The 23,347-nt window shown below is 29.6% G+C and overlaps 4 protein-coding genes and 1 long non-coding RNA gene across 8 annotated transcripts; 2 read left to right on the top strand and 3 right to left on the bottom strand.

Moving 5' to 3' along the window:
* Positions 1-724: 724 nt before the first annotated feature.
* LOC130442428 (transcription factor 15) lies at positions 725-4,296 on the bottom strand. Its single transcript, XM_056776525.1, has 4 exons — positions 4,029-4,296; positions 2,138-2,268; positions 1,980-2,083; positions 725-859 (listed from the first exon to the last, which is right to left on the bottom strand). Exons 1-4 carry the CDS (start codon positions 4,187-4,189, stop codon positions 725-727), a joined length of 531 nt encoding a protein of 176 aa, XP_056632503.1. The 5' UTR covers positions 4,190-4,296.
* Positions 4,297-8,079: 3,783 nt separating this feature from the next.
* Positions 8,080-10,996, bottom strand: LOC130442342 (60S ribosomal protein L6). Of its 4 annotated transcripts, none has more exons than XM_056776365.1 (5): positions 10,705-10,996; positions 10,053-10,339; positions 9,835-9,995; positions 9,591-9,775; positions 8,080-8,314 (listed from the first exon to the last, which is right to left on the bottom strand). In XM_056776365.1, the coding sequence occupies exons 2-5, from the start codon at positions 10,337-10,339 to the stop codon at positions 8,153-8,155; spliced, it is 795 nt and encodes a 264-aa protein (XP_056632343.1). In that variant the 5' UTR covers positions 10,705-10,996; the 3' UTR covers positions 8,080-8,152. The 4 variants fall into 4 exon arrangements, with proteins under 4 accessions (XP_056632343.1, XP_056632344.1, XP_056632347.1 ...); XM_056776366.1 differs by having other exon boundaries at positions 10,611-10,738; XM_056776369.1 differs by having other exon boundaries at positions 10,579-10,711.
* On the top strand, positions 10,987-16,442 carry LOC130442341 (peptidylprolyl isomerase domain and WD repeat-containing protein 1). The gene is made up of 6 exons (XM_056776364.1): positions 10,987-11,499; positions 11,579-11,805; positions 12,291-12,490; positions 14,546-14,825; positions 14,922-15,329; positions 16,080-16,442. Exons 1-6 carry the CDS (start codon positions 11,060-11,062, stop codon positions 16,385-16,387), a joined length of 1,863 nt encoding a protein of 620 aa, XP_056632342.1. The 5' UTR covers positions 10,987-11,059; the 3' UTR covers positions 16,388-16,442.
* A 217-nt stretch (positions 16,443-16,659) lies between these two features.
* LOC130442343 (uncharacterized) lies at positions 16,660-23,090 on the bottom strand. The gene is made up of 3 exons (XR_008909760.1): positions 23,009-23,090; positions 21,574-22,187; positions 16,660-20,450 (listed from the first exon to the last, which is right to left on the bottom strand). It is a non-coding gene; the product is annotated as an uncharacterized LOC130442343 (long non-coding RNA).
* On the top strand, positions 17,420-21,580 carry LOC130442339 (GPI mannosyltransferase 4). Its single transcript, XM_056776363.1, has 3 exons — positions 17,420-17,627; positions 17,688-18,627; positions 19,822-21,580. Exons 1-3 carry the CDS (start codon positions 17,495-17,497, stop codon positions 20,660-20,662), a joined length of 1,914 nt encoding a protein of 637 aa, XP_056632341.1. The 5' UTR covers positions 17,420-17,494; the 3' UTR covers positions 20,663-21,580.
* Positions 23,091-23,347: the final 257 nt, after the last annotated feature.

The following is a 23,347-nucleotide window of genomic DNA, read 5'->3' as shown; positions in this document are numbered from 1 at the left end:
TCCAAAACTTGAATGTATGAATGGTGTTCCGCTTTTCAAAAAGGCCGAGAAGTGGGTGCCAAGACTTGAATTTTGAGCAGAAATTCACTCGCTGGGAAGTTTTCACACGTCTCCTGCAGCGGAATGAAGAGGAAGGAGAAAATGTTTTGCACCGCAGCATTCATGAAATTTTAGTGTTCTATTATTACCGGACAAGACCAGCCCACGGTTCATGTCGTGGACGAGTTCGTAGAAATACCATGTTTCAACACATTTAGTTGATTTTTATTTTTACGACCTCTGAAATCTCGAATGTATTGTTGGTAAGATATAGGTTCAAGACTTCTTCTATCAAAGTTACGTTGTCAATCCATGGTATCAGGTATAGATGAATATTGGACAGAATTTACATTGTATGTCAAAAACTATGGAAATGTGTAGAATAGTTGTTTGGATGCAACAAATCTAATGAACCATCTAATTAGTAGTTTCATTATTTTGCAAAGCGAATCCTTAAAAATAAGAGACCAAAATTTGATTCTCAAATATTTTTTGGAGCAAAATATGATAAGGTACAAATCGAAAATAGTGAAATGGATATGAAAATCGAAATTTGAAAACCCGAAAAATGATTTAAACTCCTCTGTATAAACTTTTGAGCTGGAACATTTAACCTTAAAGAAAACACACGTAAATCGAATATTACTTTATTAATAAAAACAATAAAAGTTTGATACAGAATCTATTATGAATAAAAAACATTTCTCAATTCATCAGAATCAATAACTGGTGGAGTTCTACTTGTCTCAGATGGAATTGGTGCAAGATAAAATTGCCCTTCGAAACTAGGGCAATCGAAATCTTCAGTTAAAATGGTCCTCTAAAAAAAAGTGTTTTGTTATGGGTATTAGAAACTATAACGAATTAATGAGAAGCTTTCGTTGGTTGATTTTTGAATGGGATACTGACATCATTTTCATATGGGATATAGTGTTTTTTAAGGATTGGACCTGATAGAGGAAAGGCTTTCCTCTGCTGAGCTGGGATTATGGTGATTTTAGACCTCACACTTAGTTGGAGAGATTTGTTAGTTTGTTTTTGAATGGGGTAGGGACATTTTTAGGTGGTATAAGATGTATTGCATGAATTGTACCTGATATAGGAAAGATTTTCCTCAACAGGACTGTGATTGAAGTGATTGTAGACCTCACTTGTAGTTGGAGATTCGTTGGATTATTTTGGAATGCGTTAGGAACATTCTCGTGTATGATAAGGTGTGTTTTAAGGATTTGAGCTGATATAGGAAAAAATTTCTTCTGCAGGGATTTGATTATGGTGATTTTAGACCTCACACTTAGTTGGAGAGATTTGTTAGTTTGTTTTTGAATGGGGTAGGGACATTTTTAGGTGGTATAAGATGTATTGCATGAATTGTACCTGATATAGGAAAGATTTTCCTCAACAGGACTGTGATTAGAGTGATTGTAGACCTCACACAAAGTTGGAGATTCATTGGATTGTTTTTGAATGGTGTAAGGACATTTTCATGTGATATAAGGTGTGTTGTAAGGATTGGTCCTAATTTAGGAAAGATTTTCCTCAACAGGACTGTGATTACAATGATTATAGACCTCACACAAAAATGGAGATTCGTTGGATTGTTTTTGAATGCGTTAGGAACATTCTCGTGTATGATAAGGTGCGTTTTAAGGAATAAACCTGATATAGGAAACATTTTCCTCTGCAGAGCTGGGATTATAGTGATTATGGGATGTGTTAATCGTGTTAAACTCGCCTGAGGTAGAAAATTGAGAATAATAGGTGTGGATAAATGCTGAAAGAACCAAACAGCATCTTAAATGATTTGGATAAGTGATCTATAATCTTAAAAATAGTTTATTCAAATTTGGAAATGCAGTATTTTAAAAAAAAATGTTTAGCTTTTGCAGTTATTACATTTTTATCAAAATCAACCAACTAATCATCAGAGCATAACTTACATTTGTTTTTTTGTGAGCTATACAAAATGTGCACACTTGATGTCTATTTGAAACACTATTTTGTTCCTCTTTCAGAAGTCTTAAACAAGGCTGTTCTATCGGTCCTGAAAATGATATTTTAGTGTATTTAGACACGGTACATCAGAATCAATAGTTACCGGCGATTAACTGTGTACCTAAATGTGATATATAACTAGATGCTAATCTCAGAGTCTCGATTTTACTCAATTTTCTATCTTTTGGTTCTGTTGGTATGAGGGTTCTCAGTGTAGAAAATGCCACATTCACACTAAAATAAAATGTCAAATAAAACAAAAACTGAAGTCTTATGATATATATGAAGTAAAAAATCTGTTTAAATTCAATCAGTCAATTATCAGCCTTTAATGGAAACTATATGAAAAGAATATTTTCTATGCTAGTAATTAATAGAGGTGGCTGACCAAAAATTTTCGTAATTTCATTTCTCAATAATGAAAAATATCCATTAAACATTTATCACACATTATATAATTTCCTTTATTACAGCAGTAGAAAATTATGATTAAATATTTAATCTGATGTTGCCTGATGAGCAATAGTTTTCTTTAGATTTCAATTATACATTGTATAATCAAAACTTGACGCATTCATATTGAAAAATTAACCCAGTAAATGAAAAAGCAGACCAACGTGCCCAAGAAGCAACAATTGTGCACGAAGTGATAGCAAACGACTATAAAGGGATAATCAAAAAAAAAGTTCAGTACAAGTGGCAAAGTGATCAGAACAGATCGCAGTCGATATTTAAATCTATAAAACCATCCGCTAAACCATCGAAAAACAGTTTTAAAAATCGTACCGACCCGACCTAATCAAAATCAATCGTTTAAGGCTAGGTCACACTAAAATGACACACTCATACCTATTTAACCGAGAAAACCCAATAAAGTGAATCTTGTAATGAGAATCTAATCCAGAAACACTTATTGTTAAACTATCAGTAGTACAAAAACGAAATACTAACTAACAAATATTCAATTGATTTACACTTTTTCACTAATATTTAAACAAGATTTGAAAAACAAAAGGAAAGAAAAACAGTTGAAAAATGTATTATTTCGTTTTCTGCAAGTAATAATTTGTTATACCACTAGAGGTCGCTGAAGAAACAATATTTCGTAGTGTTAAGTGTGTTGCAGAACTAAAAATAAACATTTAATTATTGAGTTTCAGAAATATCGGATATACATTTATAATATGTACTTCATATTATTTATGTATTCCATAAAAGTTTGTTAATATTATATAAAACGTGAGGTACCAATTGATAATCAGTATAGCAAAATAGCCTCAACTTTGTTTGTGAAAATTTGATATTATCTGTATCCGAATAAGTTTATTAAAAATCTATTCCAATATTTAAAACTCTTCAAATAATCAAGAACTAACGTGAACTTTTTTCAACTTTACATATTAAGGCCACTTGACATGAAGGAAGACAGATAAATCTAAGCTGATAGATTCATAAAAGATCTCGTAATTGCAACTTTATGGGTTTCGTGCGAAGGTGGTTGATCTGAGTTTGGTGCAACCAAATATCAGTGAGATCACGAAACAAATTTATATGTGTATCGTGAATGAGATCAGCTGATTGATTAGAGCACGTTTGTAAAACTTTTTTCTCTGTGGTCAACGTAATCTTGTTGTTGGTTCCTTATTTTTATTACTTTGTTTTTAATTTTTAAAAGCTGGTATACAAACAGCTGTACAGAGGAAAAAAGGATTAGTTATAATTAGTGGCAACCATGATATAATGGTAATACCAGTAGAATATTCATCATGTATATTTTGATTTTTGTATACAATTACTTGTAATCTTATTTTTTTTCACTTTATTTTTCTAACTAAACATATAACGTATTATTGTTGGTATAATATGACAGCTACAATGATGTGAAACTAAATTTCAATTAGACTTAATTTCATGACATTACAGCAAATGATTATTAAATGAATTTCAATAATTGCCTTTTAAATGTTAAATTAAATTAACAAATGATTTCTTACCTTTGAGTTCTGTCCCTTTCTCTTGCATTAGCCTGACTTCTTTGCCTAACAGGCACAACGAAATCTGCGTCGAAATTATAAGATCTCCTATGTTTACCCCCCTGTACACATCCGTTAATATTTCGCTCACTCATTTGCCCCGAAAACTGCAAAAACTCCATAATAATTGACGTTCTATCAACGTTCCTTCTTAATTAATAATTTAATATCGGCTAATTAACTTTAATTGCTTCGAGAGACTAAACAACCAACAATTCTGTGTTTTGTTCGGAACTACTAACTTGGGAATAATTCGGGATGTGAAAAAGAGAAGTCATCTAGTAGCGGGTTCCCCATCGACACAGGGACGGTTGGTTAGCAATAGAAAAAAACAACTCTGCATAAATAGATAAGATGCTCTAAAACTTTTAGTGAATAGAAATTTATTTGAAAATATATTGAATTAAATTAAAATAAAAAACATTCATAATAATGTACGTAATGTACATTAACTTCTTCAAAGCAGGTTCCTCTCTTACCAACACTCGTCTCCATTACTAGTTGTAGACTTTTTTCTATCCCCTATCGACTGTAAAGCGTTTCTCTAATAATAAAGTTGATAAACATTTTGTTTGAGCCCCTTACTAATCCCCATCAAGGCTAGCATGTCTTCAACAGCACTTCCAACAATAATCAAACAACTCCAACTCATATCTTCGTTATATGATTTTAAATATGCAGTAAAACTATTAGAACATATTGAAAAATTCCTTGTAAATGGGACTTAAATGAATATTTTAGATCGAGTCCGTCCCTGGTTTGAATTTATTAGACGGATCAGAGTCTGAAAAGAACAAGCAAAACGAAGTCAACAAGTGTTTGAACGCATGCTGAGGCAATTAGTCAATTTCGATTATTTTAACAGATGCTGTTGAGAAACGCCTACTTTTTCAAAAAACGATGTTGTGGAGGAAGTTACTAAGTTTGCTTATTTTATTTAAAAAAAAATATTTTGAGGATGTAAACTGACATCGCATATTTTAGATTGTGCACTTTTTAGAAAACCAAAAAAATTCACAAAGAAACCATTCGGAATACCTACTACCATTTAAATGCTTATAATTTATTAAAAATATCAGCCAAACATTCTTAATCTTAATTGCAAGTTTGTCTAAATATACACACAATTTACTTTATAATTTTTATATGCAAACATTGCAAATGTGTTTTTTGAGAGCACTTTTTATACATTTTGTAAATCTGACTTCAATTGACTTTCGCAATACTATACTCTAGTTACAATTTGAAAAAAGATTGTTGATATTGATTTTTAATTGAGGCAAATAATATAAGTTCGTTGATACAGATTCAATTGTAATGGCTTCGATTGACACAAATTAATTTTGAAATTATTTAATGAATTTGCGTTCCTTGTTAGTAAATACTATTCTAATAAAAACAATAGAATAGATTACAGTTTAAAATGTATAAAATTGATATTTTTATTAACCCAAAGTATCTAACGCAAAGAAAAATGAAATGTCAGCTGTCAATCCCTAACAAACAATGAAAAGGTATAAACCATTGAATTAAAATTAAAGGAAGGAGCAATAAACAAAAGATTAGTGCCCAGGATGGTTGTTGACTATGGTGGACGGCAATATCCGCTTAACCATAGGCGTGCTATATAAAAATTACTCTATAGTAAATAATTATGTCTTAACTTTGTCAATTATCAAAATATGAATTTTGTATTTCATTATTTAAAATTAATAGTAGCTAAAATGGATGTAGAAAAATAAATATAGTTTAAAAAGAACTTAGAAACTCGCTTTTCAAGCACATCAAACTAAAAAGTTGAAAATAAATTTAAAACAATAATGAATGAAAATAATCATTTAATTTATACCACTCTCTTATAATGGCTGCTTATATTCCTACATCTCGTCGAAACTTGTATCTAGCCAAAGCGGTGTAGTTGGTAAGGTAGTCCAAGTGCTCTATTTCCAGCACGGGGATCGGAGTTTCGAAATTTTTATTAAATAAGCAACTTGAATTCTAAAGGAGAGTCACGGACAAACAAACCCACATACTGTTGAAGTGAATATAAGCGTGTTAAAAACAACTTATCTGTAAAAGTGATCCGAAAAGTGTTGAGAATCTGCATGCTACATAATTAACAATTTTGTTTGTAATCTAATTACTAATTTTAACACTTGATATAAATCACTACTCTAATTGATCGTACTGGATACCTATATAAATACAAAATAAAAAATCTATTCAAACCACTAAAGAATTGATCAAAACTTCTCTTCTCTATCAACCAAAATAAAATGACTCATACTTGGATGTCTAAAATGGCTACTTCCGTCGCACTTGCTTTTCATGTAAGTATATGGATAAATTCAATGGTCTTAACGAAATATTTTACTGTACAACACTTCTTCTTTATTGACCTCAAACCCCAAAATCAACAGTTTGTCTTCATGTTGTTAATACATTTGTCATTTTCAAATTATTCCACGATTTGAAATAAATAAACTACTCTATTACGATTTTAACTGAAGATGTCAGTTGAAATGAAAATTATGAATTTATCTATGCGCTCTCATAAATAAACAATCCTTACTTTATTAATGTACATTTTATATTGGAATAAAAATAACTTTGTGCTCATAAATTAATTTATTTAGTATGCTTATAATTATTTTGTATAATATCTTCAAGATATTTAATGTGATATGGTCATTTTAATTTGCGAAGTGGGATTTTGTGAACTGACCATACAGTAATAATACACAGATTTCTTTATATTATGAGCAACAACAACGATATCATTTTAGTAAATAAATAAAATTGGGTCATTTACATATTGCAACAATTTTTTTAAAAAATTAAACGTTATTTTGTGAATTTTTTTTATTGATATCTATTTATAAAGGAATTTAGACAGAACGTTTTCTCTCCAACTATTCGGCCATTTAATGTATATCTTGGCCTATCGTCTTTTCATCAATATTTCAACACATGTTGTAAATACGATTAAGAAGCTAATAAAATAAGATAAATTATGATGAATTAAACAGACTAAATACTACCATCTTATAAATTATAAGTAAATTATTTTTATAGTATATGTACAGGGTGAATCATTATGTGTATTGCAAATGCGATGTATATTTTAATTACATTTTGTTAACTTTTAATAGGTGTTTCTTCTAAAAACTTGAAAATTGTGACTTCTAACTGAAAAATCTTGAGAAAACATTGTCGGTACAATTTGTTCACTAGAATTTTATAAATGATCACTAGAATACTAACTTCCAGAATACAACTCCCTTCAGAATGACATTTCGATGTATTTTGGTCTTTATCCACATATTTTAATGATTATGGAGATTTGTTTTCCTTGATAAATTGTTTTGATTTTGGGTCTATTCTGATAAAGACCAAAACAGGTCGAAACCTGTTTTTTGCAACTAATTTTTTATCAAAAGAGACCTAAAATCAAGACGATTTATCAAGATAAGAATAATTATTAGAAAACTTGTACCAAATACATAATTTGAGTATTGATATTGGAGGTACAAATTTGATAATCGGCATCCCAAGGCTAAAGGTGTACATTGGTAGAGGAAAATTTGGGGAAACTGGATAATACATCAAGAGAAGGATCTCACTTTCAATTGTGAGTCATTGTGACTTCAAGCTATAGTTATAAAAGCACTCAAAAAATGATGATAAAAAGTACCTTCAAAGTCAAAGTACAAGATATTGACTTAAAAGGACAGTATACAGGCAAATGACTGAAACTGAGATGTGATTTGTCTTATCTGCTCTTCAAAATATTTCTCAAACAAGCACTAGCACTTAAGGATTCTTTTTTTCCAATTTGAATGATCTATTTCTTACAATTCTGGCGAGGACTTTATATACAACATCCAACAGGGTCAATTTACAAACTACAAAAACCCTCTTTTTATAAATAGTCTCAACTGTTTTGTTCCAGTAACCAACTATATGCAAAAAATAAAATCAACTAGGGTATTGAATGAAATAAAAACTCAAATTATAAATCTCCAATTTATTCATCGTTTTTACAAAGTCAAATGATAAATAAAAAGTTTTTTTAATAATCTTATCTAAAACTTCATTCTATGAGGGTATTGCGATGATCTAAGACCCCACATAGCCGACAAGTAAGGTAACAGTACTTTATGGTCGGGATGTTTTTTAATCGCAGCCATAACTTGTGCATCAACTTTCTTTTGATCAGCTTTTCTTTCGTCGCTTACTTTGTAACTCTATAATGTAAATAAATAAGGAATCAAAAATCTGTATAGTAAATAATTAGAAAAATATCATGAAAAGTGTACTAAAGAAGCATCAGATGTCTCACAAACTTCATTAAAAAAAAGAAATCTTACATTCTTTCTATCTATAATTTATTTATTTGTAAAATTAGTTTATTAGCAAGTAATTACAAAGTAATTCAGAAATGAGTTAAAATTATTCAAATTATAGACCAGAGTCAATAATCAATCAAAAATTCTCAAGGAAAAATTTCAGCTCTTTCAAAAAAGTGGGTGAGCATTTTGTTCCTTGGAAACTCCACATTCTGATAATGTAAAAAAATATACAATACTATGGTAAGTTTCCTCAGAAATGCAAAAAGATTGAAAAATCCTTGTGTCCCATTTTTTTTATTGTCATGCAAATTGTTTAGCTATTTATATAAATTTTATGTCAATTTCTCAAAAAATGTAAAATTTCATCAATAAACATAAGTAATTAACATGTGAAATTTTTATAAATAGCTAATAATAGTACATAATGACAAAATAAAATTTCTGATTAGTTATTTTCAGTTTTTTTGCACTTTCACTGCACTTTAGTTTATGAATGTAACATGGAATTTCAGGTTTTTCAAGTGATTAAAGTTATAACATTTTGATAAATAGATGAAAATTTTACATAATGATTAGAGTTTTTTTCGTTTTTTTAATGTACTTCCTGAGAAAATTCATTAGAGCAATGTATATCAAAAAGTAGAGATATCAAGGAGTAAAAAACCAACCAACTTTTTAAAAAAGGCTGATATTTTGACATATTTCTATAAAAAAATAGGTCAAAATAGGGTGTAAAATAAGTATATTGAAACAAAATAATTACAAACTGTTTGGAATATACAGATAAGTTTGCACAGAATTTGACACAAAACACAATTTATTTTAAAGAGAAATAAAAAACGGAAAACTTGTTTATTTGAATTTTTCAGATAAATATGGACATTATATGAAAAACTGTGGATACAAAAGTTGTAGATCTTGTTATTACCTACAACTTTGCTATCAAAGGTTTTTTCATAAGACTTTTAGTTCTAAGGCAAATCAAAATAAACCATTTTTTACCCTTAAAAACTCCCCCTCTACTACTTCTCGACCTCACAAAACCTGTAAATTACTTCCCTTTCATTTTTATTATCTTCCTTTTCAGATGGGTTCCAAATTACTACTATCATTTTCAAAAGCTTTAGCCAAGGTCTACTATTTAATGTTGAAGAAACAATTCTAAATTTACCTCTTTCTTAGTTTGGAAAATATCTCCTTCAGTTTTCTTGGCCCTCTTTTGCCTTTTTCTAGCAAAATATTCATCGTTAAGATTTTTAGGAAGTTCTACTCCACTGACATCAATTTTGGTAGATGTGGCAATGACATAACGTTGGCTAATGCGTCTTAAAGGACAGGCATTGATTCCAAATGGACCTGAAGTGGAATACACAGAAATCAATACTTTTTATATGAGATTACTACAAGTTACTCACCAGTTACTAAGAGAAGTCCAGAATACAATTGTTTAAGGAAAACAACCCTCTTTCCTTTGTGTGATCCAGCCAGAAGAATAAGAACTGTTCCTGGAGTAATGCTACTTCTTATAGAACGTTTGTGTTGACTGAAACACTTTCTTGCTGGCCTTGCTTTAATTCTAAAATAAAACACAAGGTATATAAATATTATAGTGACAAATAATTAGAAAACAAACCTGTCTTGTGTTGGATAATAGGCCCTACGTTTTTTCACCAAAACAAAACGTTTTCCTCCATTTTTTTCTCCGCCTATTGGTTTTTCGATCACCTGAGGTTTTTGAGGCTTCTTTTTAGCCTCTACTTTCTTTCCAACAAATTTGTACAAAGCTTTTTTGTGAAACATTTTAGTTCTGGAAAACCTAAGTACTCCATTTCCTAAATCATAGTTTCTAGGTTTTCCTGGTTTGTGCACCTTCGCAGATGCATCGCCAGCTGGCTTCTTTTCAGCCTTTTTCTCAGCCATCTGTAATAAGTAAAAAACATGTCAAAATTGTTAAATAAACGTGTAGATAGATTTAAGGTTATGATTTGTCTACCAAAAATAGAATTCAGAAATATTGAAATAAAAATGAACTATTTGTTAAATTTATATCATAATCTATAATATAGTAATAAAACTTCAATTCATCAGTATTACTTTTAACCAAATTTTTGTTGACAAATCAACTTGAAAATTATATTATTAAAATTAGAGTATCATGCCAAATATACAGCAGATAATTGAATCCTCGTACTTCTAGCTTTACGATCCTTTTTAAAAAAAATTATTTTATTTAAAGATGTCTTGGATTAATAGGAAAATTAAAATAACTTTCTTTCTACACTCACCTTCTAGGATGTTAAATATGAAAGGTAGAAAGGCGCATGCGCGTCAGTGTTGCCAGTTAAAAATAAAATATTACGGTATGCTTATGGCGGTAAATATAAATACAATGTTCACTTTCAATCCTCTAGCATATTCTAAAAGACTTAAGAGATACAAAGCCGTGAATATAATCAACAAAAGAATTTATAGACATGAAAAAGCTGAAAGCTCATTGTTTTATTAATATAATCTTCGATAAACTGCACAAATGGATAAATAAAATATATCGACGTAGATCAAAATCTACCAAAAGCTGGACAAAAAAGAAGAGTTGAGGTTATGTTTTTAAATATACTATAAATATTTATATTTTCAAAAATGAGTGATTCAGATGAAAAAACAAATAAAAAACGATCAATTGAATTGGAAGAGGGTTCTGATTCAGATGGCTTTGTTGGACCTACCTTAGCCGAAGCTGCGAAGCCGAAAAAGCGCAAAATTCTCCAGTATGAAAATCTCTACTTGGAAAGTTTACCTTCTTCAGAATCTTACGAAAAAAGTTACATGCACAGGGACATTGTAACGCATTGTGTTGTCTCTGCTACTGATTTTATCATTACTGCAAGTTACGATGGACACATAAAATTTTGGAAAAAAATGGAAACTGGAATTGAATTTGTAAAACATTTTAGGAGTCATCTAGGACCCATTGTAAAATTAACTTGTAATAGCGAAGGAACCTTACTTTGTTCAGCATCTTCTGATAAGTCCCTCAAGATATTCGACGTGGTTAATTTTGATATGATCAATATGATGAGGTACAATGTTTTTGAACCCTATAAAGATCTAAAGTTAACTATTTTTTATTTGATATTTATATTCTCAAATTTATTTTAGACTAGATTTTGTTCCTGGTACAGTAGAATGGATACATGGTTCAGGGGAACCCATACATACTTTAGCTGTGTCAGATAAAGAATCACCAAAAATTTATGTATATGATGGTAGGGGAGATATTAAACCAATTAAAATACTTGAAAAGATTCATATGAATCCCATTGCACTTATAAGGTATAATCATAGATTTGATGTTGCTATTTCAGTAGATAAAAAAGGAATGTTGGGTAAGTAACTATTTATAATAATTATTTCCAGTAAATTTGATCATATTTTATTGGGGGTAGAAATAAAAGGCCCCAAACTACTTCTGGAAGTGTTGTCTATCAAGTAGCAGTTTTGCAGTTTTAAAAATTTGATTTCATACCTCAAAGCTTGCGGGACCCTAGACAATTTTAAGAAATTTAATATATTGATATAACGTTAGAAAAGGGGAAATATTAGAGATAGTAGAAGTATTAGATAAAAACTTCAGTTTTTTTAAAATGATAGATTGACAGCGCTTCCAGGCCGTGTGCTATCGCACATACCTGGCGCCGCAACTGTATTTTAAAATTCATTTTTATTAGAGTTATGATATAAGTGAAAAACTTTTGTTAATTTGAAATAAATCTTAATGTATTCACAAATATTAATTCAATTTCAATTTTTTATCTTGTTTCGTTATAAGGTATGAAAATGTTGATGATAGAAATCAATTTTGTTTTTGTAGAATATTGGCAAGGTAGTAAACATGATTACGATTTCCCAAAAAATGTGGCATTTGATTCTAAGTTGGATACTGATCTTTTTGAATTTGCTAAAAATAAAACTATACCAACTGGATTATCATTTTCTAATGATGGAAGAAAATTTGCAACTATTTCCACTGATAGAAGAATTAGGATATTTAATTTTGTTACAGGAAAATTGGTAAAGCACTTAAATATATTGTTTATAAAAGCATAATAGTCTTTATATACAGTGCTTTTCAGATAAAAGTATCCACCTTTAATAACTTTTGTAATACTGGTATTTAGAAAAAATCCAAAAACATGTCAATTTATGTTGGAAGGGGCAAGCATTATGGCTTATTTAAACTTACTGGAAAAGCCACCCCCTCACTCCTAGCAGTATCCCCTCTATTTTTTTAAATTACTTTTCATATTTTTTATGTAAAATTTGGATACTCCTCTTTGAGCTGATTTCAAAAATGTATAATACTTGTAGGTTAAAGTGGTTAGTTTATGAGATAAACAATTTTTCTTTTAAGAGCACAAATTTTACTTATTATTTACTTTGCCTGTACTAAAATGGGTTGTACAACAGTTCAAACTCTTTAATCTTTTTAACTGTGCTATTTATTATGAAGTTACAATAAGTGTTCAAAATGAGTACCATTCACTTCCATACAATGGTATAATCTATTTTGAAATGCCTCTCTGACATTGCTTAATACGGCTGGATTTAATTGTCGACATTCATTTTCTATCCTCTCTCGTAAATCATCCAGAGATTCTGGTTGGGTAGCATAAACTTTTGTTTTTAAATACCCCCATAAAAAGAAGTCTAGGGGTGTTAAATCCGGTGACCTAGGTGGCCACTCCATCATCTGCCCCCTTCTACCTATCCAACGAGCGGGGAATGTTTCGTTTAAAAATTGTCGGACAGGCATAGCATAGTGTGGGGGAGCTCCGTCTTGTTGAAATACCAGTAAATCTTCGGAAAGGTTATTATCATTTTCTATTATTGTTGTAATACGTGGGTCAACCCCTTCCCTGAGAAACTCAAGATATGATTCACCATTTAAATTTCCGTTGATGAAGAAAGGTCCGACAATGTGGTCACCTAGGATACCACACCAAAAGTTTAACTTTTGGGGATGTTGTGTATGGAATTCACAAATAATATGTGGATCACTTTCAGCCCAATATCTACAATTATGCCTACTTACTAAGCCATTTAATGACCATGAGCATTCATCAGAAAAGCAAATATTGTTTAACAATTGTGGATTGTTATTGATAATTTGCGTCATTGATTCGCAAAACTCTAGACGACGATCAAAATCATCTTCATTCAACTCGTGCACCAACTTAACTTTGTATGGGTGGTACTTGAATTTATGTAGAACTCTGAAAACTGTAGAAGATGAAACACCGATCGCTCTACTTATTGTTGACAAATATTTGTTAAATATTCTAGCAGCAGCTCTTGCACAATTATTATTTTGGTAGTATAAACCTACAATTTCAATTCTTTCTTGCAAAGAGTAAACCATTTCAGAGAAACAAAATAAATAATGTATCAAATTACACTATCAATAGTGACTACAAATTCTAGTTGACAATGTCAAACTTTAATAAAAAGTAGAGTTTTTTGTTGTTTGGATTTTTTAAGTAGAATAAATAGCACAGTTAAAAAGATTAAAGAGTTTGAACTGTTGTACAACCCATTTTAGTACAGGCAAATAAGGTGAAAGTAAATAATAAGTAAAATTTGTGCTCTTAAAAGAAAAATTGTTTATCTCATAAACTAACCACTTTAACCTACAAGTATTATACATTTTTGAAATCAGCTCAAAGAGGAGTATCCAAATTTTACATAAAAAATATGAAAAGTAATTTAAAAAAATAGAGGGGATACTGCTAGGAGTGAGGGGGTGGCTTTTCCAGTAAGTTTAAATAAGCCATAATGCTTGCCCCTTCCAACATAAATTGACATGTTTTTGGATTTTTTCTAAATACCAGTATTACAAAAGTTATTAAAGGTGGATACTTTTATCTGAAAAGCACTGTATACTTTAGTGCTAGTTATGTAAAGTTGATTTTGCACATCTTCTATAACAAATATCTATGTCAACATTTAACAACAGAATTTCATATTATTATTAATCATTTTTTGTTTGTTGTTCTAAAACTATAAACTTGTATTTGGCTTGATTATGGAAAATTTCAATTCTAAGTACATTACCTCATTTTTCAATAGTTATTAGTTTTGGATGAAAGTTTACCAAGGTTTACGGAGCATCAACAAAAGACGCAACAATTACCAAATATGGAATTCGGTAGAAGAATGGCAATAGAAAGAGATTTAGAAAAATCCGAGAGTTTTGAATTAGCGAATGTCGTTTTTGATGAAAGCGGATATTTTATAATGTATGCTACTCTTCTGGGAATCAAATTGATTAATGTACACACTAATAGATGTGTTAAAATTATAGGCAAAAATGAAAATTTAAGAATGCTCAACATTGCCCTTTATCAAGGTAAATAACTTTATAATCAATTCATTATGTAGTTTGAGTAGAAAGTTGGAGATATTTTTTGTTATTATTGTTTCTAGTATCATATATGTATTCTAGGTTCTGCGAAAAAATCGAAAGCAGCCGTTACTCTAGAAATAGAAGCCTCAAATAACCCCACGTTGGATGCAATCCTTCCAGATCCTACATTAATCTGCACTGCTTACAAAAAATCGCGGTTTTACCTGTTCACTCGTAGAGAACCCGACGATTTACAAGGGGATCAAGATAGAGATGTTTTCAATGAAAAACCATCTAAAGAAGATACTCTAGCAGCAGCGGAAAACCCTGTAGTTCAACGTTTATACGATAACGCCATTCTTCACACAGTTTTCGGAGATATCCACATAAAGTTGTTTGTTAAAGATACACCAAAGACTGTAGAAAATTTTTGTGTACATAGTAAAAATGGATATTATAACGGTCACATATTCCATAGAGTTATAAAGGGATTTATGATCCAAACAGGTATTTATTTATTTATTATGAATAATTATGAGGGGCTTCTACATACCATTCAAAAACATTCATATCGAAAACTTCCACTTAATAGTATTAAAGTAAATATTAATTTTTCCAGATTTAATTTAGTATTAGGAAAAAATGGTATTGAAAATACGCTAGTTATAGTAATAACTATATATTAAAGAAGGAAATACTTTTTTTGATATAAAGAAGATTGCTATGAATAGTACTTTTTGTAGGCAGAGCTTTTTATGGTATATTTATTATTTGGGACCCAATCAGATGGTTTTTGTTTACTTCAATATTAAAAGATTTAAACAATTCAAGTTCTATTTCAATTTTAATTTGTTATCTATTTGGTCTATTATTATGGTACTTCATTTTTTGTTATAGAACCCTTAGGGGTTTACAATTCATTTAATATAATATTTACAACAATTTCAATCCTGAATTTCTCGTTTTTGTATGTTAGGATTCTTAAGTGTTTTGCTCTGTTTATCAATGTTCTTTTAATACAGGACATATAAAAGTTTCTGTAATCCACAGGTACTACACTTTTTTTTCAATTTCCTATTACAATCTATGTTAAATAGATATTAAGTAATAGATATAATTATTCACTACAGTTTTTGCGAACGCATTTGGATTGATTTCTAGTTTTTATGCGTACTTCTTTATCCCTTTCGCTACAGGTATCTGTATGAGCAGCTTCATACCTGCTTGTGCTTTTGTCACAATGAAGAAAATTTTTAGGTGATCCAACTGGTAACGGTACAGGAGGAGAGAGTATATGGGGCGGAGAGTTTGAAGATGAAATTCGTACTCATTTGAAACATGATCGGCCATACACAGTATCAATGGCTAATGCTGGTCCAAATACAAACGGTAGTCAATTTTTCATCACCTTAACTCCTACTCCATGGTTGGATAACAAACATACAGTTTTTGGTAGAGTAGTTAAAGGGATGGAAGTTGTGCAAAATATCAGTAACGTCAAGACAAATGCAAAAACTGACAAACCATATGATGATATTCGCATAATTTCAGTTACTGTTAAGTAAAATGAACAAAAAATTGTTTTTGTAATGGAAAATATAAAATAAGTTGTTTTACAATTTTTTTTTCACCTTCAATTCCAAAATTACATTAAAAAACAAGATATAACAAATGTGTGAAAATATAAGTACTGAGGTCTGTTAGCAGGAATTATCTTGCATGGTGTTGCTACTTTGTTTTTAGATATATCTGTATATCTAAAAAAAATCAAACAACAATAGGCTTTAAACACTACAATCATCTTTTTTGCATAATCATAACATAAGGGACCAATCTATTCCAAATATTTTATTGCAACTTTCACATCAATATCTTATATTAAATATAACCTTATTTTAGAATATATATAAAATTACAAATATTTCTTTTATTTCTTACTTAGTAAACCTCTTTTATACGCTTTTGTTGATAAATTATCTTGATTTTCGGTCCTTATCAATTATTTCATTTAAAAGCTTATAACAATGACGTTTGGAGTACTTTCAGTCAATATTATATGCTTTTAATTGATAGAGACCTAAAATAATTATAATTTATCAACAAAATTCAAGTTTTATACATCAGTATCTTATTAAATAATATTCACAGTAAAATTTTATAATGTAAAATTAATAACTTGGTTATTCAGATTAATAAACGACAGCTGGCATTTGACAGTCGATCATATTCTTCTACATTTTCAAGTCAAATTATTTGGTTCATAATTTCTACTCTCCCTATTAAATTTCGCCTTATATATTAATAAGAAACTGCGCTATTAATTGATTATCAAAATTTACAATGATTGTCTTCAAATAAGCTTTGTATAATGTTTTTGCATCTAATATATAAAAGCGAGTCTACTATATAGGTTTTCTTTACTATAAACCTCTTATTTATTGAATTTGTTACATTCAGTATTGTTCAATTCGTTATAATATCAATAAAGTAGATATGTTACATTTGTATTTAATTTAATGAATCAACAACTCAAGTGGATAAGCATGTTACTAGTGGAGGCCATTCTTGAGTTCAGGTTACTGTTTGTAAAAGACCATAATAAAATAAAAGAAGAAAATACGGTTTAAATTCCATTTCACAAGAATGTAAACAAAAATACTGTATGCTTTAATATGAAGAAAAAGGGAAATAATTACAATGTGTATTATTATTTCCTAGTTTTAATCCGAATACTATTAGTTTTTATACCCCAAACTGGCTATATTCATCCAGATGAATTTTTCCAATCTTTGGAAGTTTTAGCAGGTAACATTATATTATTTTAATTTAAATTTTCTCTTGAAAAATGTTTGCATTTTGTTTTAGGGAAACTTCTAGATGTTCAATGTAGTCCACCATGGGAATTTAATGTAACCACTCCCATACGCAGCATGACAATTCCTTATTTCACCATGGGATTAAGTTACACATTTTTAAGAGACGCAAATGATCTAAGCAAATCTTATTTTAACCAAGCCTTGCTAACACCTTATATGCTGCTTACTATCCCTAGGTTCATAATGTGTCTATTAACTTTCCTTATAGACTACTGTCTATACAAAATCTGCATTAATAATAATGAGAAATATAAATCACGATTAATAATGTTAGCTAGCTCATATATTATCATCATTTATGGTACTAGGACGTTTTCAAATACTATCGAGTTGATTCTGTTTTCCCTATTGTTGTATTTTGTTGGTGAAAGTTTGATTTTTAACAATACTTTATTGAAGAAAAAGGACTATATAAATTATAGATATGAACAATGTAAAACAACAGCTGATAAAGCAAAGTTTCATAAATTAAAACTTTACTTGGTATCAGATTCCTATAGAAATTGCTTTGTTATTAGCACTATAACAGTTTTCGGTTTCTTCAATAGACCAACTTTCCTAGCATATTCAGTTATTCCCATATTTTTCTGGTTATACAGAGGTATTGGTAAGAAAACAATTTCTCCTCTAACTCTCAATTGCAGGGTACTAGTCTTCGCCTTATGCTCAATCCCTTCATTTCTTTTTAATATATTAGTTGATTCATTTTATTATGGTCATATAACTTGGGGGGAAATTGGTATGTTGGATGTTACTATGGATAAATTTGTTTTCACTCCATTAAATTTCTTGAAATATAATAGCAATTTGGATAATTTGGCTGTACATGGATTGCATCCTAGATTTTTGCATGTCCTGGTGAATATTCCTTTACTTTTTAATTTACTGGGAATTTTCGCTCTCTGCACAGTAGGAAAATATGTATATTTGTAAGTACTGTCTTCATTTATTTTTACTTTTTAGTATCAAATTTTGTCACTAATATTTATTTGTTAATTAAAACATTTCGCTTGCTCAATATTAAGTACTCAGAAGCTCTATAGTAGAATAATAATTAGGAAGAAGGATTCAAAGTCTATTCACCATTTTGTAATTGTTGATGACTAGAATTGAAGGAGTGTTTCACTTTTGGGACACCCACATAGATTTGTATTGCAATGGAACTATTAGGAAAGAATATAATGCATTTAAATCCCATATTCGTGGATGACAAATTAATTCTCATTTATATAAATATATTCACCTCCAACCTCCCCATCTCTAATTACACCATAACAGACCATGCAGACTACACTGTTATTCTCTTGTCCCACAAAGATCCTATAGTAAGAATAGTGTTAGAAGTATAGCTCAAGAATATATAAGAATAGCTCAAAAGGTGGAGAATAAATATATATGTAAACAAATAGCAACACATAATTTTTACCCTAGGAAAAGAAAAATCTCCTTCAATATACATTAATAATTAGAAGTTTTACAATCATCTGGCATTAAATATTTAGGAATGCTCCTAGACGCCAAATTTAACTGAAGAGAACACATTAAAAAGAAACCCAAACAAATAGACCTTAAAATGAGAGATTTGAATTGGTTGCTAGCCAGAAAATAAAAAATGTGAACATTTTATTGTACAAGACAGTCATCATTCCAATCTGGACTTACGGCATAAAACTGTAGGGACTTGCCGGTAAATCAAGTATAGCTGTTAGACAAAGGATATCTTGGTATAATATTTCAAACCAGATGATACACTAAGACCTTCTAATTGCAACAGTACAAGAAACCATACAACCGAGGAGCCAAATGCATCACCATGCTAATCTCATATTCCAACCATTGATGCAAGGAAGAGATGACTGAAGACTAGCCAACATACATACAATGAGTTTTGTAGATCTTCTCACTGGAGTAGACTCAATAAGACATATGCGAGGTTTTTTTTATTATAGCTTCTAAGTCAACAAAATAACCTACAGAATTGTGAATCCTGATTGTTATTAAACAAACATTATAAAAAAAAAATTATATAAATCTAGCTGAAAATTTTGGAAATAATAACTTTGACCCTTCTCTCAAGGCTCTTAATTTATTTGACAGGAAGACATGTTTTTTGTTATTTTTAGGTGTTATTTGAAGAAGTTCAACCTACTACCATCACTAAGAAGTATTAAATGCCTGATGACTCTCTCATTCATAGTCCCTTTGGCAGCTTTGTCAATATTTCCCCATCAAGAACCACGTTTTTTAATTCCACTCATTTTCCCATTAATCTATCTGTATGCCTCATCTATACTACCAGAAACTGATGTAGCTTTAGTTGAAGTTCCTAACGTACCATATGTAACACAATCAAGAAAAACATTCAATAATTATAGTTTTATTAGAATTTGGTTGATGTTGAACTTTATATTCAGTTTATTTTATGGTTTTTTGCATCAAGGTGGAGTGTACCAAGCTACAGAATATTTATCTCTCCAGATGAAGGTAGTGCCAACTAATGTTCAGTACAATATCATAACTAGTCATGTATATTCAATACCAGAGTCGTTATTTTTACAAAAATCGGGTTATCAACTGTACTTAAAAGGTAAGAAGAATAGTATTTTAAAAAAGAAGGTGTTTCTTTATGAAGAAGGTTCTAGAAACGTTTCTTCCGTCCTTGAAAAAACTGTAGGTATTATAAAGAGCTCTACTAAACAATTTAAAACTTTTCTTTTGATATCTGGTAGTCTCGATGATGATCTTGATTATGCTGTAAGGAAAACAAATATAAGATTATATATGATCAAAAAGTTCAGTCTTCATTTGAGTTTAGAGGCTCTTCCTAATTTAACTACTTATTGCTTGGAATTCACAAAATTTTTGTATGGTAATAATTGTTTGCCTTTACCCATTGACGAGTATATTAAATGGCTTTATAGTCTTTTTACTCTTAATCTATATAGAGTGGAATTGAACAATTAATTTTATTTTAAAAAATTATGTTGTGATGTGATACAAAGTAAAGACAAAATAATCTATTTTGTACCATTGGAACCATATTTATTCTAATTTATTTAAGGATATTAGTTACTAAGTCTACATTTTTTAAAAAACTGCATGTTTTTAAGGTATATCATAATGAAAACACTGAAAATTTTCAGAATCAAATCGTGATTTTAAAATAATGATAAAGCACTCAATTTCATACTAATTCGAAATTCATAAAAAATCGTTTATAACAGTGTTATAATACTTTAATTAATTACAATTATAAATCCAACAAAAAGTGTTTTTATTCATTATTAAGGTAAAAATAAACTCTAAAAGATGAAAATAAACTTGAAGTTTAAAAATTTATATTCCAAAATAGAATTTTGCATATAGAAATGGTTAGATGGATATTTGTACAAAAAAAATTGAATCATCTACGTACAGCATCAATGTATATCGCTCCAAATCTTTTCAACGATATGAGAATAAATACATTGCATTAATGTATTAATCGCCAGAAGAAAGAAAAAGTTGAGTTTAATTGAAGGATATCTTTTTGAAACAAAACGATTTTTACGAAGTCCAGAATATTAACCGAAGTTTCACAAGAAGCGGAAAATGAAAAGTATAATAATAGTTAGAGCAAAAAAATTGAAAATACACAAACATTTAGATTAATGAAAATATCTCGACGCCTATGGTGAAACAAGTTGCAGTTAAATTAATTTTTAAAGATCAATTTGTGTTACATGTTTAACAAATTTTTCGTATTATTTCCAAGTACAATATAATGAGCCCTAGTCTCTATACAAACGATATAATGCTACACAAAAAATCTATTTGACTCTCTACCATAAAAACTATATAATATACTTATATACTTACTTATATAATATACTTACAAATTAAATAAATCTAACTATTAGTGCCGAAAAGGCAAGTATAACACGAAGATTACAAATTAACAACTAGGTTTTGCCAATCTGGATCCCTCATGCACTACCAACAGAAAATTATTTACTTTAGTGTCACCTTTAATATATATTTCTAATGCAATTCACTGGCGGAGTGGCACGCACTTCGACATAAAATTGGCCCATTTCTAATGAACTCTGCAGTACTTGCACAAGCACCTTTGCACCAGTTTTTTGATGTTGAGTTTAATTGGGTCGTGTTTTGATTTAATATGGATACAAAAATAAACGATGAATTTCTTCTCCAGATTATTTGAAATCAAAATGCGAAATATTACAATTCGACCTAATGCGCATGTGTCATGCACAACAAGAAATGCAAAATCTTAAGGCTTGCAGAGCAACTTGCCACTATACTTTATAATAACATATCCTACTTTATTTTTGGTAATTATACTTTTGCATACAAATAAAGTATATGAAAATACTTTATTTCCAACCTTCACTGTGCTACGTGTAAAAAAACAGTCATTATGGGTATTTAACTATTTACTGGTGCACATAAGTTAAAACGGATGATGGAAACATCACTTCAGCTTTTCCTGGAAGAATTTTTTTAGTGATGAATCTAAAGTGGCGAGAATAAAGAAATATAGCATCAATAAATCCACTTAAAAACGAATTTTTTATTTATTTGGATTAAAATTTTGATTGTCAAACAAGCTTTGAAAAATTTACAGATAGCAAAAAATTGTTAGCATGTGCTAAAAACACACAAAAATACGTTTTTAACGCAATAAAAACATAAAATTTGAAATTTGGCAACTGCATTAAACATATAACATTATAGTTAAAAATTGAAAAAGAAATATATGAAAATTTGGTCGAGATACATTATTTAAAACTAAATTTTCTTGTATATACATGATGATTTGTGAACCAGTTTTCTTTATAGAATTCATCAACACTGTATTTGCAAGTTATTTCAATATCAATACTTTCTATAATCCTTAAAATATTGTGCAACATTCTACTTGAGAGGTGGAAAGTTATGTCATACGATACGACTTTCAACGCAAGCACGATAAGGGGCGATCCAATCTTGATTTGATAATATATAAAGTAAAAAGTGTTCATTCATATTTGGAATGAATTCGGACGAAATATGAATAGTACGAATGCACACATATTTTTTACTTCATAATATTTTATCTCACCAAGAACAAACTGTGAACAACGTTATAGTTAAGATTGTGAAATATTTTTTAATTATTGATTAGAGAATATTGTCTTGATTATATAGCTTGCTTTTCCAAATTTTACTGTTGTGTACGAGAAAAATTAGTTATATAATGCATGGATGATACTATATTAAAAATAAAAGTACCTAGTATAACAACACAGATGATTTTATAAGGTTTACCTTGATGCCTTCACTATTTATGTTATATTAATTTACATTGAATATACTGGTTTTACCAGTTTTTTACAAATCTAATACATATTATTTTTGTTGATGTGTTTGTTATATATATATATATCGTTTTTATAATAAAGTTTTCCATTTTTAACGGGCATTTTATTACCCTTCAACTTATTAGGAACCGCACATAAAACTTCGTGGTGGTAACGACGTCATAAATAGACGCCATATTATATTCGTAAGATAAGTTCCATGCAGAGAACATGAGACACAAAATAAGAGATGAAACACGAATTTTGGTGTATCGCTAAATTCTCCATTTTTTGGACAAATATTTTA

The sequence above is a fragment of the Diorhabda sublineata genome, chromosome 4 (assembly GCF_026230105.1).
Source record: "Diorhabda sublineata isolate icDioSubl1.1 chromosome 4, icDioSubl1.1, whole genome shotgun sequence".
Classification (NCBI taxonomy): domain Eukaryota; kingdom Metazoa; phylum Arthropoda; class Insecta; order Coleoptera; family Chrysomelidae; genus Diorhabda; species Diorhabda sublineata.
This window is presented reverse-complemented; position numbering and strand designations above follow the sequence as displayed.

What these genes read in the sequence shown, in the direction of transcription:
- LOC130442428 (XM_056776525.1), bottom strand. Translation starts at nt 4,189, where the DNA reads ATGGAGTTTTTGCAGTTTTCGGGGCAAATGAGTGAGCGAAATATTAAC. An exon ending in GAAAGGGACAGAACTCAAAG is followed by an intron (nt 2,269 to 4,028) that starts GTAAGAAATCAT and finishes ATTTTATTTTAG; the next exon opens with TGTGAATGTGGCATTTTCTA. An exon ending in AGGTACACAGTTAATCGCCG is followed by an intron (nt 2,084 to 2,137) that starts GTAACTATTGAT and finishes TATCATTTTCAG; the next exon opens with GACCGATAGAACAGCCTTGT.
- LOC130442342 (XM_056776365.1), bottom strand. Translation starts at nt 10,339, where the DNA reads ATGGCTGAGAAAAAGGCTGAAAAGAAGCCAGCTGGCGATGCATCTGCG. An exon ending in TATTATCCAACACAAGACAG is followed by an intron (nt 9,996 to 10,052) that starts GTTTGTTTTCTA and finishes GTTTTATTTTAG; the next exon opens with AATTAAAGCAAGGCCAGCAA. An exon ending in TGGACTTCTCTTAGTAACTG is followed by an intron (nt 9,776 to 9,834) that starts GTGAGTAACTTG and finishes ATTCCACTTCAG; the next exon opens with GTCCATTTGGAATCAATGCC.
- LOC130442341 (XM_056776364.1), top strand. Translation starts at nt 11,060, where the DNA reads ATGAGTGATTCAGATGAAAAAACAAATAAAAAACGATCAATTGAATTG. An exon ending in AGATAAAAAAGGAATGTTGG is followed by an intron (nt 11,806 to 12,290) that starts GTAAGTAACTAT and finishes TTGTTTTTGTAG; the next exon opens with AATATTGGCAAGGTAGTAAA. An exon ending in ATTTTGTTACAGGAAAATTG is followed by an intron (nt 12,491 to 14,545) that starts GTAAAGCACTTA and finishes ATTTTTCAATAG; the next exon opens with TTATTAGTTTTGGATGAAAG.
- LOC130442339 (XM_056776363.1), top strand. Translation starts at nt 17,495, where the DNA reads ATGAAGAAAAAGGGAAATAATTACAATGTGTATTATTATTTCCTAGTT. An exon ending in ATCTTTGGAAGTTTTAGCAG is followed by an intron (nt 17,628 to 17,687) that starts GTAACATTATAT and finishes ATTTTGTTTTAG; the next exon opens with GGAAACTTCTAGATGTTCAA. An exon ending in GTAGGAAAATATGTATATTT is followed by an intron (nt 18,628 to 19,821) that starts GTAAGTACTGTC and finishes TGTTATTTTTAG; the next exon opens with GTGTTATTTGAAGAAGTTCA.